Genomic DNA, 20267 nt, shown 5'->3' with positions numbered 1-20267 from the left:
TTACTTGGAGACAATACTGTTGTGGCAGGGCCCACCAGCTTTGGTCAAGGTTGGAAAACCACTGTACTATCTGGGATCTGTCCAGACAGAAGTTGTTACCTTGGTGGGGCAGATTACTTTTCCCCATGCCTATGAATAACAACTTTCTTGATTTCAACTGTACTTAAAAATGACATACAAAGCTGTGATTTAAAAATAAATCCTCCATTTCTTAAGTATGACATTAAAAAGAAGGTGCCCAGCTTCCTGGCACAGATGCCTAATAGATTTCTTTGGCTGCAACAGGCAGCTGGGCTACCCTCACAGAATCTGTGAGGCTTTTGTCTTCAACTCTGACCAGCCTAGGCACAGGTTATTTTCCAGACATACTGAGTCTAAATTATTGGGTTTATCTGAAAGTACTCTAGGACCAAATTGAGCCCAGTATTTCTATTACATCATACATTAGTCACGTAGACTGCTGTAAGCAAGGTAACAAATCAACACTGACATTTAATGCTTTATATTGCTGAGTTTGACCAAAGTGTTTCTGTTTGTAGGTTTTTGTTTGAAGGTGAAAATGGCACTGTGCTGTATACAGGGGACTTCAGGCTTGCAAAAGGAGAAGCAGCCAGAATGGAGCTTTTGCATTCAGGGACCAGGTGAGGCTTCAGCTATTCATGGGATTTAGAAAGAATAAAAGATCACACAGGCATGGACAATTCAGGAATAACATACTCTTTTTCCTCATTTTTTATTCTGGGTTAAATATATTTGTAGTCAGGCAATACTGCAGTTACAAGCCCCTTTTGACTTGCTCTTTGTAATAAAGAGGAAGAATTGCCTCCTTTTGAAGAGAGAGGAAGCGGTATATCTTAGTACTGTGATATCACATTCTCTCTTTCAGAGTAAAAGACATCCAGAGTGTGTATTTGGACACCACTTTTTGTGATCCCAAATTTTATCATATACCAAGCCGGGTAAGTCTAAATAAGCTGTGAGAGGAAAGGTCCTTAAAGCTGCTAATTAATTAACCACCTCTTTGTTAGGTAAGTCTTGCAGGGCAATGCCATTTTGCATTACCAAATCACAGCACTTTGGAAGTATCTTCAAAGGTGATTCACAACACTTTCTAAACTTTTCAGGAGGAGTGTTTACATGGGATCTTAGAGTTAGTGCGAAGCTGGACCTCACTGACTCGCTATCATGTTGTGTGGCTGAATTGCAAAGCTGCTTACGGATATGAATATTTATTCATAAACCTCAGTGAGGAACTTGGAATCAAGGTAACGTTTCTGTAATTGTTGCTTTAGAATAGATCCTCAGGAATGATTGTGGCCAGTCACCAAGCTGGAAATGGCTGTTCAGAGGACTGCTGTATGTGAAAGATGTGCATGCTTTCATTAACTACACTTAAAAAGCTACAGTTGTGCCCAAAATGAGTTAACTAGTTGATTTCAGTCTGGAACATCTGGGCTGTTCAGGGAGAAGTTAATCCCCAGTTTTGAAGCTCAGTGTTTACTTCTCTCCCTTTTATCTTGTGAATGATAAAAGCCTTCTCATTTACATATGACATTAATAGTTAGCAGATATATTCTGACTTTCTTTGATGAATATTCATCCCTCTTCAGCATAGGAGGTACGTTCTGCTTGTTGTAGGTGTCCAAGTTACTTTTGGCTAACACTTCTCCGCTTGGACATTATTAGTGGGTAGTAATTGTTTAAATGCCTACCAGCACTTGTTGTGAGCAGAACCACATCTGTATAGTTGCTCCAGCTGCAGTTTGGCAAACACCTTGAGCTAATTACAAGTAAACTCTGCCTTTCTCTAGGTGCACGTGAACAAACTTGATATGTTCAGAAACATGCCAGAAATCCTCTACCATGTTACTACAGATCGACGCACTCAGATTCATGCCTGCCGACATCCTCGGGTGTGTATCATTTTGCAAAGCTTCTGCTAACTTTGCTGTGAAAGACTGGTTATAGGTGATAATGTTTTGGTCCTATTGTGCTAATGAAGACTTGGGCCAAGTGGTGGCTTAATGCAAAGGAGAGTGAGAACTTTAGTTAGTGGGTTGAATTTAAAGAAAAAAAAATTCTAGCATATTAGCTGATGCTAGAAATAGTTTAATTGTATTTGAAACTTGAAAATTGTATTTTTAAATGAAATAAGACAAGCAGCAGATTAGATAAGTCAGGTATTGTCCATTTAAATATATCAAAAGCAGCTTGTATGGTGTTTCCCGCAGCCATGCGCTATGTGCTTGTAGTGTGTGGCCTTCCCTTTCCAGGACATCTATCAAGCTGAAGGCTCCAACTTGGAGGAGTGCAGGTAGAACTGGAGATGGCACACTGGGGCATTGGTCTCTGTGATTGCTTTACTTTCTTGCTGCCGTAGTGCAGCTGACGTGCAACAGCAAGAGTGTTTCAAAGGAGTTGGAAGTGATGAAAACTTGGTCTGGCTGGATACTATGTTGCTCCATTTTGGGGGGGGGGAAAGGCCAGGATTACACTTCATTTTATATTGCATTTGACAGGATGATGACTGGTTTCGAGGGAACAGGCTGCCCTGTGGGATGACTTGCCAAAATGGAACTCCTTTGCATGTAATCAGCATCAAACCCTCCACTATGTGGTTTGGAGAGAGGATCAAGAAAACCAACGTAATAGTAAGGTAAGCATTTGGGCCATGCAGAAACCTGTTGTTTCAGGTGCGTATCTTGCCTGACGCTTGTATAACTGAATCTCAAAATGGACTTTTTAAGAGTAGGTTATGCTTCCCTGTTGACTGAGGATGAAGAGCAGTTACCTAATTTTTGTGCCTCCTCTTTTTTTTTTAGGACTGGGGAGAGTACGTACAGAGCTTGTTTCTCTTTCCACTCTTCATACAGCGAGGTTTGTATACTTGTAGTACTGAGTATACATTGATTAAAAAAAAATAAAGGAGTTTTGATTATTTTGGAGTGGATGACATGACTTGTCACAAGAAAAAAAGTCTTTTTAGTAATAAGACATAAGGGGATAGGAAGTTCTAGATGCTGAAGACAGAGGAGTCTGTTTTAATAAAGCTGCAGAAGAACATGTCAAGTTAGGGCAGGATTACAAGCCTATTTTTTTTTGTTCTCTTCTCGAAGTATTGGTCACTGCTACAGTTGTTTTGACTGCATTCCTGTTTTAGATTACTCTTTAACTGTGCAATGCTTAAAGCTTGGAATTTAGGCTTTCAATACATTGTTTATCTGGTGTGACTCAGTTTTGGGTGGGTTTGCCTTCTTTTCCCTGCCCAGACATTTAAACAGAATTTTCTCATGTCGTAGCTGCCATTGTTACTCCTCTTTCTGTGTTAAAGACTAAAAGGACATTGGTCATGGCAGCATCTTCTCCAGAATCACACACTTTCATTTAATATGACTCGATCCAGTTCTTAAAATACTTCTCTCTCCTAAGAAACTGAACTGAAACTGAATCAGTGCTAACAATTAACCTGTCACAAAGCCTTGCACATACAAAATGGAGATTATTCAGAGCCCTAGGAAGACAGTCCTGTTTTTAAGATCCTGGTTAAGTTTTAATTTGCTCTGTCATGCAGAATTTTAAATGGAGGTACTAGTGTAGTACGTACAACATGGCAGCTTTGCTGGCAGAATATGGAGGGTAGCGTATTGTAACGGACTCATACCTCCACATGCAAAAATCGATGGGTCCTACTGGTCTGTAGATTACACTCATAGGAGTGTAATCTGAAAACTCACAAGTGTTTGCAAAGCTTGGCACTGATAAAGCCTCAGCTGGAGTGGAGTGCCCCAAACTGGACGCAAATCTTCAAGAAATTTACTGTCTGGAGAGCATCTGGAAGACAACAGAGTAAAGCTTGGAAAAAGTGATGTGTTTTGTCATATGGGCTTTTCTGGTGGACTGAGGGAGACTTTAGGAAAAGTTTTTGAGGCAGGGAATACTCTGATCTGCACAGCTAGGGACTTGAAGTCCAGTAAGAAAAATGCAGGTCTGAAAAGATCTACAGCAGTAAGAACAGTGAGGCCCTGGATCACATTCCCTCGGAACAGGTTTGCCTAGCCTTTTCTTTCAGAGATAGTGATGGTCTGCATAGTAGTTGCTAGTTGCTGTGAGGCGAAGTGTTAGGTGAGGTGAAGTTCTCGGCGTCCCTTCAGACCTGTTTTCTTGTTATGGAGCTGTCCACTTTGATAGAGTTTGGCTCATGGGTCATGTTGGTCTTTACATGAGACAACTGGTAGTACTTATTATGCACGTGCTTTGATCAGTCCTGCCATTAAGTGAAATTATTAAGTGTTGATGTAACTTGTTGAACTGCTTCTTCTCTTCTTCAATTTAGATTAAGGATTTCCTAAGCTACATCCATCCTGTGAATGTGTATCCCAATGTACTGCCAGTGGGTGGGACAGAAGACAAAGTTATGGAAATGTAAGTGACAGGTGGCTGCTGAATGGAGGTGATCTGATCTGTTCTTGTAAGGACAGCTCCCCTCTGAATCCCAGCCTCTCAAGCAGGCCACTGCCTTCTGCTTTACTTGTCTGATAATCCAGATTTTTTTTTTTTTCTACATTCAGTCCTGCAAACTTCAGCTTTCTGAAGAACACTTGTATGTTGCGCTAAGTCTGAGAGTTTGTATTCCACACACTACTTACATCTATGTATAGAGGCTTTTCTGCTGTTACTGCATCACAGAGGCCTGTACTTTTGTGCTGTTAGAGATGCTGGCAGCTTAGAAAGAGCTCTTATGGAGCAGAAGAGTAGTGGTGTCACGTGGTCTGAACAAAATGAGGACTCGTTTCTTTGTTCCTTTTTCTTTTCCTCCTTAATAAGAAAGGAGATACTTTACAATTACTGAATAAAACTGCAGTCAGATTTTGAACCCTGCCATATTGTCTTCTCTAAGCAAGGGACTAAAAGTTTCCAAATGGTGTACATGTTTTAAGGTAAATATATGGAAATGACAGAAGTCTACCTTTAAGCTGCCTAGGCTTACCAATGAATTAAGAACTTTTCCCTAGCTATTACTGCCTTTAACAATTTTACTGCAGTGCCTGTGAAAGGCATGAAGCAATGTACTTAGATCAAGTTAAAAGATTTACTTTTGCTCCTGAAAGTAGCTGCCGAGTTCTAAATATTAATCACTTTTCTCATTCACCTCAGATTAAAGCCTTTATGCAGGTCGTACAGGAGAAACATGGAACCCAGGTACAAGCCCTTAGGAACACTGAAGAGAGTCCACAAGAGAGACTCATCTGACACAGGTAAAGGTTCTGCTGGTGCTACTGTGCCTTAAATGAAAGTCTGAGACTGAGCAGGGGTGCCAAAGGCCACAGTGTTCACCATAGTCTGTGTTCAAAGCAACAGTTAGAAAGGAGAAACATAAATCAAGTGAACTTAGGTTTTAGGAGGGTGAAAGAGCACTAATTGTGTAAAAGCATACTTGTTTGCTGTCTTAAAATGTACTTAATGCTCAACAGCCCTTTAAGTTTCTGGAAGAGTTCCACTGCACAATCCTAGACTATCCCTAGTAAAGCTGCTTCCAACAGAACTTTACTTGTATCAGCTCCTGTGTTGTGGAGGACAGAGTGGCATATCAGTGGAATTGCTCCTCTTCATTATCTCACACTGCTGGCTTTTTAGCATCTAGTAGCTTTTTTCATTTATGATGGTAAAGGGATGCTGCACATAGCCTCTGGAAAGCCACTTGGGAACTAGAAGACAGCTTTGGGCCTGCTGCATGATCTTTGGCTATTTCTGAAGTGCCAAGTATGCAAGGGTGATGTCGTCCTGACAAAACATGTCAGAGGTCCAAATAAGTGAATAAATGTGCCTACCAGCGCTACATCTGATCTGCCTTATCTTATACGGAGGATGGCAACTAGCAGCTTTCCTTGTAGGGCACTGTGCTAGACAAGGCAAGGCAAACACTGTCCATAATGTCCTGCCAAGTCTCCATCTGGGTTAAAGAACTTCTTCCTCTCTTCATACTAAACAAATTTTTATTAAAACTTTGCTCTCAACAGAATTTTATCACAGATCTGAACTTTTCTTAGTGGTTTTTTTTCTGTTCTTTTCTTGACAGATGAAGATGATCTCTTTGACTCAGAATTAATTTCTGCAAGGCCTAAGATTCCAAAACGGCCAAGAGAAGAGAGCAGGCCCTCCAGCACAGGCCAATCTGAAAATGCTGAAGGGAGCATTAATGAGAACAGAGAAAGTTACGAAGTGACCACAGCTTACACCTCCCCCAAGGTAGACTTTGTGGACTGTGAGGAATCAAATGATGATGATGATGAAGATGACAAAGAAGAAGAATCTGAAATAAATATAGTTCAAGTTCTTTCCCCTGAGCCAGATGCCACTTCCACATCAAATTTCAATGGAGTAACTAGTGACCAACAGGAGTCTAATGCTGACGTCCCTCGCTGGGATGCATTTTTTAAGTGTAACAAACTAGAAGAAAGCTCTGAAAATGAAGACAACTTCCCATCTTCAGCAGATGCGGGTGGGTCCCAGTCACTCTTCAGTGATTCGGATGGAGTAAGCGACTCAACCCACATTTCCTCCCAAAATTCCTCTCAGTCAACACACATATCGGAGCAGGGGAGCCAGGGCTGGGATAGCCAAATGGACACAGTACTCATTACCTCCCAGGAGAGAAACGCCTTGGACTTTGGTTGCTTCGGCAAAGGTGGGAGCAGAACGGTTGTTTCTGTATTGCAGGAGACTGCCAAAGACAGTCAACCTGACAACAGTAGGTGGAAGCCACTGGGTCAAAACAGATCTTGTGCCTGCGATGTTGCCTGTGACTTGAAAAGCAAAGACTGTGAGAAAGATGCAGAAGCTGGCACTGCTCACGTTCAAGATGCGCTGGTGGAAATAAGCGACAACTCCAGGACTCCGGATCTAGAACTGAGGAGGGACTCCCAGAGCTCCTCTGACTTTGAAATTCCCTTGACTCCTGATGCTGAAGTGCCTCGGCCAGATAAACTGCACTCTTTATATAAGAAGCTAGCAGCAGGTGAAAACATAATGAGAAAACAGTCTCCTGAAGACAGGTATAACTGATGACATCATGATAACAAACACTGAAATTTGTTTATTAAACCCTGAATTATTTTTCTCTTTTGTGCGGATTACTATCTGCAGCTATGCCAATTCATGCAATTTTTTCAGAAATATCTTACTGTCAGAACGAGGAATTTGCAGCCTGTGTAACTTTATTGTTCCTTCCATGAAATACCGAAAAGGAAGCATTCCTAGGAGGGGCTGTAAAAGCCTTCTGCCTCTTGAGGTTCGGTTCTCCTGGACTAAGTAGACAAAAAATGGACCAGACAAAACTAAGGGCAGAACACTAAATGGAATTTAGTGTTTCTTTTTATCATGAGCTCTAAGAGTTTGCCTTTGGTATATATATGTGATCTCAGGTTTTAATAAAATACCACATTTTTAACTGTGGGCAGGAACATGACATCTTTCAGGAACGACCATGCAAACAATGTAATTGTTGCCCTTCGACTTTAATATCGAGTTTTCACTGCAGTTATTTTTAAAAACAACTGCAGAACAGATTAGAGAATTACTGAGGGTTTGTTGTTTTGTGTTTTTTTTTAATCAACTTGTTTTCAAGCAGTCTCTCTTTACACGGAGCAGGCGTTGTCATCCAATTTAACTCCCGAATGAGGTACTAGACACCATTGTCTATGGTTTAAATATAACTCATTGCAAACAACTTGTCATCAGCTCCTCCGTGTTTTGGTTTGTTCTGAACTGTTTTTCAGAACTACTTAAAATTAAAATCCTGTGGCATGTGGTTCCAAAGCCACCAGCAGTAGCCTGCTCTGGAGGCTAACTCACAGCAACAGAAGCTGACCTGTTGTTATCCTGGAGAGGTGGTTATGTTACTCAAGGCTCTTCCGTTACCAAATCTCACCTCCTCTGCAACATTCTGTTGACTTCACTGAACTCCGACATGTTTAGATTTCTTTTTTATATCAAGACAATAGATTCTCCATGCATGTGTGCTGTCATAACTAACTCTTTGCCAAAATTCTTAAGCTTCTAAAATGGAAATGTAATGCAGGTTTTTGTTAAATTGCAGTGCCTACCAAAATGCCTAAACAGCAGAAGTCATCTCTCAAAACCCATGCGGTTTCCTATCGATGAGGTCTTTTAAGTCCCAAAGAATGAAACAGACTTTTAGTATGACAGCTCTCCCCTCTGTGTATGTTGTCAGTCTTTCTGCCATCTTTAGCGACATATGAATGTTAAACCAGCCAGCATTCTGCTATCAGGAACGGTAGCAGAAGGGGGAAGAAGAAAAATTGCTATCCTCGAGGTATGGTTTTAAGGATACTCAAGTCCATGTATTTCTCCACTGTCACTTGCCTGCTCCACTCCTGGGATTTGTTAACCTAATTGCCAAATGTGGTCTATCAACTTTTTTTTTTTTTTTTAGCAAGCCTGAGTGAGTGAAACTGCTGTTGTAACTACCTCTGCAAATAAAGTCATACAGAGCAGAGTTTCTTCTGTTGGCTTGTTTCCTTAACTGTACTGCACATGTAAGTCCAGGGCTGCATTTACAGTGTGCTTAAATATACAGGAACCCAGTCTGCTTTAGAGAAGTTGACAGTGTAAATTTATACCTGTTCTTATCAGCCATAAACTGAATAGGAAACACATGACTTCCTCATGATCGCTCTACTACAGTCCTTATAGCGCTAGAAAATTTGGCGACAGGACAGGGAATTAAGAGGTTGCAGTCCTAAAGCAAATTCTACAGCTAAATTTGACAGGCTAAGACTTTTTTTTTTTTAAGAATGACAACAACAAGAGAAAAACTAAATTTAATTTATTTTATCAAAAACTATAGGAAGATAGCAATACTAGAGATCACACATTATGAAAAGAAAATGTTCCTGAGCTTACAAACTGCATATTCTAATGTACACAGTCCTAAAACATACATTAGAAATAACCAAAAGATTGACTTGACTTAACTTTGAGATTAAATAACTAGACAATAGCTTGTCTTACAGGTGATCTTGCAGCTTTAGTTTTGCTACCAAAAAAAAAAAAAAACCCAAACAAAACCAAACCAAAAAACCCCTCCACAAAAAGGAATGGCTAGAGGATAGCTCACAGGTTACCAGTCTCTAAGAAGTGCATACACACAACTGAACTGGTGGCCATGATGATGCTAACGGACCACAAAGCAAAACAAAGGCAGAAACTAGGTTGGTTTAGGCTCCTTAAGAAATTGAAAATAGCTTTTTCTCCTTTTCCAATTTGGCAATTTTCCCCCGAACGCATAAAACCAGCAAAAGGAGTTTTAAAAGTGACACAGTGTCCCATTAAGCTAATTCACTGACTGCAATCCAAATACACTGTGAATACGTACATGTAAAATACTGTTCAAGGCTCGAAACTGGATACGTGGGTTTACTTCAAATAAATACAAAATACTGTTACCTCCCAGAACATAAATTAACGGTCCTTTATTTATCGCAGAAGAGGTAACACACACATCCTTAAAGAACAGCATTGTTATTCCAATGCTGGTGGTAACATATACTGCCTTGGGAAAAAGGCAGGCACTGAACTCAAGTACAACTTCTAAGACTTTTACCTTTAAAATGCGTTTACTTGCAATTTTTAAATCAAACTGGGCATGGACATAGATAGACAAAAAGAGTGTCGAAACAGCCCTGTGTCATCTTGTACAGGAGAGGCCAGAGAAACCGATTTGGTAAGGAATCCATTTCTTGCCGCAGCCACTCTCGCCATCCTGTACCGACAGGGAAGGCTGCAGACTGCAGCGGACAAAGGAGCTGGAGATTGCAGATTCCATCTGCGTGGAATGCATCGCTGAATCGGGCTACATGCAAGAGAAAGCACTAATGACTCCAAATGATGTAAGATCATCTAGAGTTTGCTAACATTAAAGCTCCACATTCCACTTCAACTTTATAAAACAACAAGAACAAAAAAATTCATTAGAGATGTGGCATGATAAAAAGTGACTAGATTCAGTGTTTACCCAAGTGTGTGGATACAGGTGAGCCTGGTAATGTCAAATACTTTTAAATCTAAGCAAACTTTCTCCTATTCATTAAACAATATAAAGTATCTATTTCAATGTGTATCTCTTTGTATTGCAGGTTACAAAACTTACACAGCACTTTCAATGGCCCACACTCGTCACCCCAACCGTGAAACTGATTTTGGCTAGTAGCATATAAAATTTCACTTTCTGCCAAAGAGCCAGATCTTCAGTGCAAATGCAACTGTGCTTCTTAATGAACAAACAACCTGTGTTATCCTTTGAAACACTCTTCTTGGAGTGCTAGTAATTAACATGAAATTTAAGGCATTTTCTAACAAATTAAGGAAACGGTTATATGCTGGGTACTCGACTTCATTCACCTGAGCCAACAGCTGTGCACCTTATAAAGGTAACCAGCTAACCTATGATACATAGCTAGCATCCATTTATGAAGCTTCCATTTATGGAGCAACATTATTCTGCCTGACCCTATCAACATTTACATGATTTCTAAGCAATATGCAAGTTTTACTTTTAATCCATGAGAACAGAGCATTTAAATAATCCCTGGAGCAGGGACCTGGGCTGTAACTCCACTCATAACCTACCTCAACTGCTCTTCAGTGTTTTTGAAGCCAAGTAAAACTTAGCATACGTTATGAACAGATCAAGACAACTTTAAGGTGATCGGGGGGGGGAGACAACTCAAGCAGCTGACGAACAGTATATTTCTCAGCCTCTACATTCAAGAACATCTTACAAATGTCTACAGCAAATGGGTAAACTCACCCCTAGTCTAACTTCACTGAAGTTCAAGAAAAAACAGGCCTAGTGTCTTAAAAGTCTGTCACTAGATAAAAAAAGTCACAGTATGTAAATACTTAATCAAAACCAGTTGTGAATACAAATAAATTCCCAGGGTATTTTTGCACCTAACAGATGACTGAGCATATCTCCGTAATGCATCAGCTTTGTTAGACAAAAGGCTGCTCTCTCTACTCTTTTGCTATCTGTTTCCAAACTGCAGCCAGTAATTTGTTTCAGCAATGACCGCCAAATTTCTGCAATGAAAACAAACAGTGTATGTTGCTATCGATAATCCGGTATTTACAAATTCTCTGTAGAAATGCAGACCTCCTGTAGCATCCTAACTAAAAATCAGAACAATTGGAAAAAAAAAAATCTATTTGTAAAACTTCTAAATAACATCAGCTAAAAAGGTTCGAGACCTTGATCTTACACCTGGTATCTGCTAAAACCAATTGCTTTACTTGTGTGGAGTTCAATGGACATACTACAGTTTGCATTCCTGTGAACCTTCATTTAGACACAGTCTGATGACTGTCCTTAATCCTTCACCCCGTTGCCATAAATGTTATTGCTAATCTCTTGAAGTTTTTCTTTATACAACAAAAAAACAAAAGAACTGTCAGCTATGATTTAGGACTCAAATCAAATGCGTCCAGACTTTTCAAGGTACAGAAAATAAGTAACATCACTTCATCCCACTGAAATCATTTCCTAAAAGGCCTACGGCTGTAAGCTCACACTCGAATATTCAAATCAAGGTACATTTTAAAGAGTTTTCTTAGCATACATTTTACCACTTCCTAAATAACAGTTCTAGAAAAATTGATTTTTAATCCCCATTCAGTTTTGTATTTGCCTGAAACACTACATCTCTTTCTTTGGCCAATGCCATTTCAATTACAAATGTAATGCCTTGTTTTCACTGTACTTATTTACATTAGACGTAAGAATACTTGAACATATGTGTGAAAGAAGAGTCTTCTTAAAACACATTTAAAAGTGAACAAAGTGTTTGTGACTTTGGATACCCGAACTCAGTTGAGATAACCTCTGCAACACACAGCTCCGCATTTACAGACAGTTCTGATCCTCTTTCTGGATGGGCTAAGACCATCAGCAGAGTCTGAAGTCAGATCTATTGAACCTGTGACACAGATAAACACAAATAAGGAAGTTTTAAAAGACAGACTGAAACTGTACTAGGTATTCAAATGGCTTCAAAAAGCCTTCTAACACCCTAGTTCTTAAAAGAACTGTGTGTGAAGCTATACACAACTTCTACTGACATCCATGTTACTTACAACCGCTTACACAACACCTAGCATACACATCAGAATCCAAAGCTCAACAAACTCAAGCCTTGTACCCTCAGGTCTATAACCATACCGGTCAGCTGAGACTGCAGCCTGCCTTGAACGTTAGTGTCACGGACACCACAAAAAAGAGGAGTCTTAAGGATTTAAATAAGATCAATTTGTCAGCACTTAAAGAGAGCTTCTACAAGAATGAGGTACAGCTCTGGCGTATAGAGATGCTTCTCTGAAAACTAAATAGCGGGGCCAACAATGCATCGCTGTTGTGGATAAATGGTTTGCACGCAAAGTTTGACACACACAACACCCCTGCCAGCAAACCTCACGAATTTTTTATTGTACTGGAAAAAAAATGAAGTCATAGAATGGTTTGGGTTGGAAGGGACCTTTAAAGCCTATCTCATCCAACCCCCTGCCATGGGCAGGGACACCTTTCACTAGATCAGGTTGCTCAAAGCCCCGTCCAACCTGACCTTGAACACTGAACGGAAGATCAATTATCAAAGAATCATCAAACAGCCCAGGTTGGAAGGGACCTTAAAGGATCATCTGGTACAACCTTTTGTGGGAAAGGGAGCCTAGATGAGATTATTTAGCACCCTGTCCAATCACATCTTGAAAACCTCCAGCGATTCGGACTCCACCACGTCCCTGGAGAGGTTGTTCCAGTGAATGATGGTTCTCACTGTAAAAAATTCCTTTCTTAATTATCAAAGAGCCGATAGTATTTCACCAAGAACTTTGTTTCCTGAAGTCTCTGCATAATGGTCAACGTATCCAACTCAGCAAAACAATAGTAAACTTTGGACCGTCCTTCTTCCATCCTAAACATCTGTACCATAGGACCTACATCCACAGCTGAGGTCTACAGACACCAGAATCCAGAGACGAACCTATGGTGCCTTAGACCACTCAGCTATTACAACTGTCTTCGTAACTATCACTAGCAGATTACTTAGAAAGTAGTTTACGTGAAATGCCATGTAAGTGCCTTTGAATAAAGGAAAGCTTTTTTTAATGGCATCCTGACCATTCTTTTGAGCATTCTTGTGACAAATCTTCAAAATAATTTGCCTTGCCAGATGTTCCAACCACAACCCCTTGCTGTGAGCTAGGAGCGCTGAAGGAAGTAACGCACTAGAGGTGCATGCAAAAGCTTCTGGGCGCGCTCTGTCTGCGCTGCACATCGATGAGCGCAGTCTGCTCTAGAATCCACAGAGCTGTCTTAGGGCGATGCAGTTCCTGACCTGAAATGCTAACATCAGTCAGGCTGCAACAGAATCCGCCAGCGCCCCAAACCTCCTACAAGAACAGTGTTAAAATCTGCAGACCTTTCATCTGATAGTCAAAGGTTAGCTCTTCTCCAGCCTTGATGGTTCGTGTAGAAAACAGCGCTATTCGAGGAAGACGCAAGTCGAGGTTATCAATAAACACATTGAAGACTTGAAGATTTGGATCACACTGTAAGGCAAAAATTAACGTAGTTTCCGTTAAGAAAACTGCACAATTAGTTTCACTGAAGTGTTTAAGTAAACCAAAGTCACAGGAAAGGAAGAACTGGTTCTTCTCTCAGTGACAGAAGTCTGAAATTGATTTCAGAAGATAAATTAACAAATTATATTCTTGAAATAGCATTAAAGGAGAACATTCGTAGCTTAGAGTCGAGTCCTTTCAAGAAGGCAACCTTTACACAGTACGCAGACTACACTAATATGCAACAGCCTATTAAAAAAAGATACCTTCAAAAGATGGCAACAAAAAAGATGACAAACACAGCAATTAAAGCTAATTCAGAGGTTAGTATTTATCTACAAAACCCACAAAAAGAATTAAAGTTGAAAGAAAAGAAAAAACAACCTAGCGTTTCAGCCACACACAATTACTATTCCGTATTTAGGTTTAAGCACTGCTTCCAGGCCAGAAATAATATTTTCATACTATGAATCCATTTCTATTTTCAATTGCTAACCTGCTTGGCTTCTGAATTATCTGCTATGGGCTGGGTGGCAGGCGGAGGGTCAAGAACACTAAGCAGGAACTAGAAACCACTTTATTGTTTTTTCTGGATTAAGTGTCAGTAGTGACTGAGACAGTTTGTTAAACTCTGCACACCTTTTTGCTCTTTAATAGTAAAATATATCCCATGTTAAAGAATCAGAAGTGAAGTTAGACATTTAACTTTACACTGAAGAGTGAGAATACTTCACTCCCATTTCCGAATGTGAAGAGCAATTGGCTGTATCTAAAACTCTTCTTCATCCTTCTCCCTGGCAAGCCTGCATGAAATACGAATGCCATCAGCTCACAAATCTGAAGACATGAATTTACTGTATTTGTAAACACTGACTGCATACCTCACAAACACTACTTCAGTAAGAAATAATAATTTTTTGTTGAGGAGCGATACATAATTCCTTTCCGGATGCAGTTCAACCTTCTTGCTTTAGGTACTTCAGTTGAACAGGAAATATTCAAAATTTCCTGTTTAAAATTTACTTTCGAGTTCTCTGGCAAGTTTAGATTTGATCTGAGGAAGGAAAAAGGTATCTACAGGGGAGAAATACCAAAGAAAGCACAGGAATTTTCATTTTTTCCTCTACCAATGTTTGAAGGATAATATTCAGCATAACCCCCCATCCTGCCCTGCTACAAAATAATGCATCAATTCCTATCATCTTTGACTGTTCACTAATTTTATTAAGTACTTCTGAAGTGTTAGGTGTCTAGGTACTTGGAAAAAAATACACCCAAAACAACTCTATTTTGGTTGTCTAGAACAAGCAGATTCAGTGACAACCCCAGTCCTACCAGATGTCCAATTCAGGCAGCATCTCACTCCCAGATTTTTGTAGGTAGTCCTACTCCGAGTAGGGCTAAGTATTCCGTTCTATGTATTATGTCATCTAACTGACTGGACTGTGCTGGCATGAAACAAACTGCTCGAGAAAAACTGTGAATATGGTAAGAAAATATTTACAGTAGGAGAAGATATTTCTGGCACAATTAGGATAATTCTCCAAATTCTTAGTATACAAAACAAGGTCTTACGCTGTGATTCACAAAGTGGGACACATTTCCATATCGAGCTGCATCTACTGTAAATTCATCTGAGTCATAGTCCAAATCAAACAAGTATGTATTTCCCTGGTTGTCATAGAGCTGGCCTCGTCTCTCTGCTTCTTCACTTGTAATCACCTAAAAAAGAGGAAAAAAAGAAACCTGCATCATATTATTAACTATTACTAAACTAAAACAAAAATCACAACCAAGTTAGAAAACTTTACTTAGTAAAAAATACCACATTCACTTTTTGATGTTGAAATAGCATTTCATCTTTAATGAATAAAGAATACATACATACAGCTAAAAAAATCAGTTAGTGACTGAGGCTCCTCTGGATGTAGTTTGTCTACAGCTGATGCACAGCACTACCTTGTCTCAGGAAAAAAAATGTCACCTTCTATATAAAAAATGTCACCACAGCACTTTCTATTAAGAGTTTTGATGATGACAGATACAATCAACTGTTTCCACTTGAAGTTTCTATACACACAATTTCTTCATTAGACCCAGAAAGCCTTGTTTACTTCATGTAAAATGAAGTTTCAACTTTCTCCCTTTGCAGATGAAGATCAACAGGTATCAGTCTTCACAACCCAGTCACATTTATAGTCCGCTATTCATCTCCTCCCTTCCCTAGAAGCATCTCTTCCTGCTATTTTTGACTGCAATGAAAGATCCTATTCATGACAACTTAGACAGATACATCACTTCACAAAGCTGAATCTATGCAATTAGGCTAGCATGTATCAGCACAAGGTAGAAATCCAGAACCCCCCCAAAGGAATAGAAGAACTACAGTCACTTTTGACAGAAGCAACAGCTTAAACAACTTCATCTGCAGCCTGTTACATTAAATGTGTTCTGTTGTGCAGACTCGGCAATCATAATTTGGCAGCAAGACAGATATGAAATGTGGTGGAATTGGTCAAAAAACCCTCTAAAATCTCTCTGACAGATCAGATTTGAGAACTTATTCAGCAGTAGGGAATAAGTAGATTCAGGTGAAAGGGTAAATATACACTGTTTTCTTTAAGCAACAAAATTACATAGTCATCTTCCTGCATTGACCCCTCAAAAAAGATATTTCTTATATGTTTACAAGAAAGGTATAAACATGAGAAATTAGAAGACTTGGGGCAGAAAGGATGGAGGAAATACAATAAAGACCATAAACATTTGTACGAAGGGACAGAAGGAATTATTTTGAGTCAACTTAGTAGCAAGGCAGATTTGTGGCAGAAATACAATAGACTGGATCAGAGAGGCTGCCAGGAGCTACTGATGTAAAGAGCCCTGAAGCAGAACAGAGGCTGAGCCAGATAAACACAGGGCAATACAAAATCTTGAGAGTAACTCAAGCTCCGTATTTTATAATGTGAAAGGGCTGTTTGAAATAGTATGAGATCGAGTAAACAGATAATGTCCATATTACAAGTCTTATTCTTGATGTTAATCAAAAGTAATAAAGTAATATGTTTGGAAATACTACCTTAGAAGTTCAGACAAAATAGAAAAGGGACTGACAGACTGGGTGGGGAGTTTGGTAACAACTGTGCCTGGGGAACAGCAAAAATTACAATAATAAAGATGATCAGGGAAGAATGAAGAATATGACCGCCATGCAAAAAAAGGAGGACTTGCCTTTAGAAATACTATTAGGGCACATATCTAAAATAATTGTCTAGCGACACGCAGGATAAGCATTCTCTTTACATTCAACCTTTTACAATTGCTCTGGAATACAGGACGTTCAGGACAATGTATTTTTTCTGCCATCTAGAATGTCTATTTATCGTATTTCTCTACTCAAAAGTAGACTTATCTATTATATAGTAGATGTCAAGAAGCGTTAAAACTGAGAGAAAGCTCCTCGAGATTTTCTCCAACATTTCCTTTATTGTAAATAATTCATCTATATGAGATAGATACATACCTCTCCAACATACTCCATCACAAAACTGTTGGTTTTAATTTTCTGGAGGGTTTTTACTCCCCAACCACGGCCATTGTTAGTTCTGAAGATGCAAAGAGAATACGGTGTACCTTTCTGTACTATCCTATTAGGGCAGTCAGGCCCACACCTACAAAACGAATTGCATTCATAGATGGGCAAGCCGGGCTGGATTTTCAACTTCTTTCGTTTATTGTAAGCCAAAATAAATCCAGCCTCCTTTGGACAGCACTTCTCAGCGGGGCAGTCAGCGCATTCACAGCCAGTTGTTATTCCATTTATTACATTTATTCCCGGAGCAGGTTTATACTCATTAATGTAGTAGAAGTCTAAAGGAGGGCCTTCAAGATCCACAGTGTTTTCTACCAGAATCATTGCTTTATGATTCTTTTTCCTGTTGAGTTCTTCTTTCCATCTCTGCAGAGCTATTCTTTGCTTAGCCTTCTTTACAACGTAATCTGCAACCGCAGGTTTCAAAGCTTTAACATGGTTTCTCACTTTCAGTGCTTTGCCTTCTCTCACCCGAGACAAGTAGTCATTCTTGTCACTAAGAAAGTTTTGAAGAAGCAATGGGCATTTCAGATTTTTCTGAGGTTCCCAAGTATTTGAAGATTCTGGCCATCCTTTCCATTTCACAAGATAGTATTCTGTTCCCTTGAAATACAGAAACAGATACAGATTTAGCCACATTTCATTTTGCTGAAATCCATCATGACAGAGTACACAAACACAGAAGAGCTCTGGAGTTAAGCAACGGCATACAGTGCAGAAGGTCTTGATGTCCCCAGGACAATTAGAATTGGGGAGAAAGAGAAAAATCAAGTTTTTTGTTTGCAAATTAATGTATAGCACAACTTTGGATACTTTACGTATCATCTCTAGGGGCAAAGAAATAAACAGCTGGAATGAACTCTGATCGCTAATGTTATACCTGGAGGAGGCTAGTTTGTTAAGGCCGTTATATAAGCTATACTAACTAGTTACATGACTTGTATGCACAAGCAGAACGTAGTCGTATCACAGAGAGAACAAAAAAAATAATTCTAAACTTACTGAAAAAATCTCTAAACCCCACTATTTGTCATATATCAACCATCCTCCCAAAGAAGTAATCCATTCAAAACACGTAATATTGTATTTATAATCAAGAAGCATACATTTTTTACTTATTTCAAAAAGGCCAAATAGCTGTAACAAGGCCAAATCCTGAGACTGAATTTCAGTGGCACGATCAAGCCGTAGGAATCCAGTTGCAGCACATGGCCCTAACTCTTCATCAAATAGACTACGACAGTCAAGAGAGAAATATAGACTGTTACCTGCAAATAAAGGAGAAGCATCATAATACATACCAAGCTACAACCTAAAAGCATCATTTTGCTTAACTTCTAGATTATGCAAAGGTGAAACATTTCATATTCTAACATCTCTGTAATTTCAGAAAAAGACCTTCCTCCAACATACCGAAAGCAGTAGTTATACCGCTTTCTGTTTACAGTTCAAAGTTTAAAAGATATTTCATTCGATGTCAGCAAGAGCTTTGTCCTCACAGCCTACTACTTTATATCATGAGCAAAACTACCTTTGGCTCGTTTCCAAATTTCAGCTGAAAGAGTGATCAAATTGGTCTGTGTTTCTCTTACCTCTTCTACCTTGTAGTCACACAAATATTCCACCTCATAACTCTTTAGATTCCTGTTGGTGATTCCAATGGATTTACATCTGAGATTTTCCTTCCTACATAATTCTTGGAGGGTCTCAAGTGAAGCTAGACATGGCACATACCAAGCTACAATAAGAAAATTGGTAAAGAATCCTATTTAATGTCTCGGCTAAATTGAAATCATTACGCCTTATCCCAGAGTTCCCACATTATCATTTGTGATAGCATTCCATGAGTCTCTTGTACAACTACAGTGTCTCACAGAGTCAAACTCAACCCTTCTCTAACGGGTAAAGTGAAACACGTCAGTGACTCCCTCCCTGAATCTTTATTCTGTACAGTACGTACATTTATAAACAACAACAAATATTTTGGAGGGCAAAGACTTCCAGAGGTGAAAGCTGCACTAAGAATCGAATAATTTTCCTACGATTACAGCATCCCATAACTGAACTACAGCGACGAGGAAACCTCCATTCTTCAATAAGACCGCCAAATATCTGTAGCTAGTCAAGTGGAATCGAGCACTTGCGATGCAACCATGGTGACTGGACGAGGAAAGAAAGATCCACAGCGCTCTTCCAGAAGGATCGCGGGTGCCCTGTCAGCTAGGCGGATTTAAAGGGACGCGACACTCCACAGAGCGGCACGGCGAGAGTGCCAGCTCCCTGCCCGAGCCCGGGAAACACTGCTTGGGGTGGGATGAAGTTCAGAGGAGGAGCCGCGCGTTGCGATGCGGCGAGGGCCGTGCCGCCCTCCCCTCGGCGCCGGCCGGGGCACCGCGGGGCTCTCCTGCCTCAGCGCCCGCCGGCAGCGCGCAGGGGCCCCCCGCCCCGGCTCCCAGCCCCGCCGGGAAGGGGCCGCCCCCGCAGGAGTTCACCTCCGGGGCGCACGGCCAGAAGTTTGGGAAGGCGGGGACGGGGCGGCGGACCCCTCTCCCGCGGCCGCCGCGGGCCCCCCAGCGCCTCTCCCTGCCCTCCCCCCCGCCATTTACCTCAGGCGGCTCCCCGCCCTCCCCCCCAGCCTCTCCCGGGCTGCAGGCACAGCACCCCAAGGAAGCGGGCAGGGGCCCCAGCCCTCCCCGCCCGGCCCCGCTACGGCCGGGTGGCTGAGAGCGGGGCGGGGGGGGGACGCGGCAACGGTCCGAGCGGAGTTGGGCGACGGGGGCCGGCAGCGGCTTCCCCCCCCCGCGCCTTCCTTCTCGGCCTACCCAGCGCAAGGAGAAGGGAGGTAAAGCCCGAGCGAGGCGCTCCGGGCAGCCCCCTCCCCAGCCCCTGCCACGGCCCGAGTCACCGCCACCGCCGCCGCTACCTCACCTCCTCGCCAGCCCTCCATCTTGGCGAGGGCCGCGCTCGGGGCCGGAGGCGCCGGCCGCGGGTCGAGGCCCACGCGGCTGCGCCCCCCTCCGGAAGTGGGCGCAGAGGGAGA

The 20267-nt window shown here is 41.1% G+C and overlaps 2 protein-coding genes across 8 annotated transcripts in view; one reads left to right on the top strand and one right to left on the bottom strand.

Annotated features, from left to right (window-relative positions):
- The window catches only part of DCLRE1C (DNA cross-link repair 1C), a 19361-nt gene extending 8628 nt beyond the window's left edge, over positions 1–10733 (top strand). For all 5 annotated transcript variants that reach the window (XM_075488645.1, XM_075488806.1, XM_075488735.1 and 2 more), the window contains 9 exons: positions 540–641; positions 887–959; positions 1125–1265; positions 1812–1913; positions 2520–2656; positions 2823–2877; positions 4334–4422; positions 5155–5255; positions 6077–10733. In XM_075488645.1, the coding sequence (XP_075344760.1) occupies positions 540–641; positions 887–959; positions 1125–1265; positions 1812–1913; positions 2520–2656; positions 2823–2877; positions 4334–4422; positions 5155–5255; positions 6077–7062 (1786 nt within the window). In that variant the 3' untranslated portion in view covers positions 7063–10733. The remainder of the gene's footprint in view (positions 1–539; positions 642–886; positions 960–1124; positions 1266–1811; positions 1914–2519; positions 2657–2822; positions 2878–4333; positions 4423–5154; positions 5256–6076) is intronic.
- On the bottom strand, positions 8881–20267 carry SUV39H2 (SUV39H2 histone lysine methyltransferase). 3 transcript variants are annotated; one of them, XM_075489172.1, is made up of 7 exons: positions 20156–20267; positions 18820–18965; positions 17159–17830; positions 15211–15357; positions 13494–13623; positions 11878–11993; positions 8881–11100 (listed from the first exon to the last, which is right to left on the bottom strand). In XM_075489172.1, the coding sequence occupies exons 1-6, from the start codon at positions 20172–20174 to the stop codon at positions 11884–11886; spliced, it is 1224 nt and encodes a 407-aa protein (XP_075345287.1). In that variant the 5' UTR covers positions 20175–20267; the 3' UTR covers positions 8881–11100; positions 11878–11883. The 3 variants fall into 3 exon arrangements, with proteins under 3 accessions (XP_075345287.1, XP_075345201.1, XP_075345131.1); XM_075489086.1 differs by having other exon boundaries at positions 9076–9871; XM_075489016.1 differs by having other exon boundaries at positions 9076–11993.

The sequence above is a fragment of the Mycteria americana genome, chromosome 1 (assembly GCF_035582795.1).
Source record: "Mycteria americana isolate JAX WOST 10 ecotype Jacksonville Zoo and Gardens chromosome 1, USCA_MyAme_1.0, whole genome shotgun sequence".
NCBI classification, from domain to species: Eukaryota; Metazoa; Chordata; class Aves; order Ciconiiformes; family Ciconiidae; genus Mycteria; species Mycteria americana.
The sequence above is the reverse complement of the archived record's forward strand: the minus strand, read 5'-3'. Positions and strand labels throughout refer to the sequence as shown.

What these genes read in the sequence shown, in the direction of transcription:
- SUV39H2 (XM_075489172.1), bottom strand. An exon ending in GTGACTACAAGGTAGAAGAG is followed by an intron (nt 17,831 to 18,819) that starts GTAAGAGAAACA and finishes CTGTATTTCAAG; the next exon opens with GGAACAGAATACTATCTTGT. An exon ending in CTTTGACTATCAGATGAAAG is followed by an intron (nt 11,994 to 13,493) that starts GTCTGCAGATTT and finishes TCTGTGTCACAG; the next exon opens with GTTCAATAGATCTGACTTCA.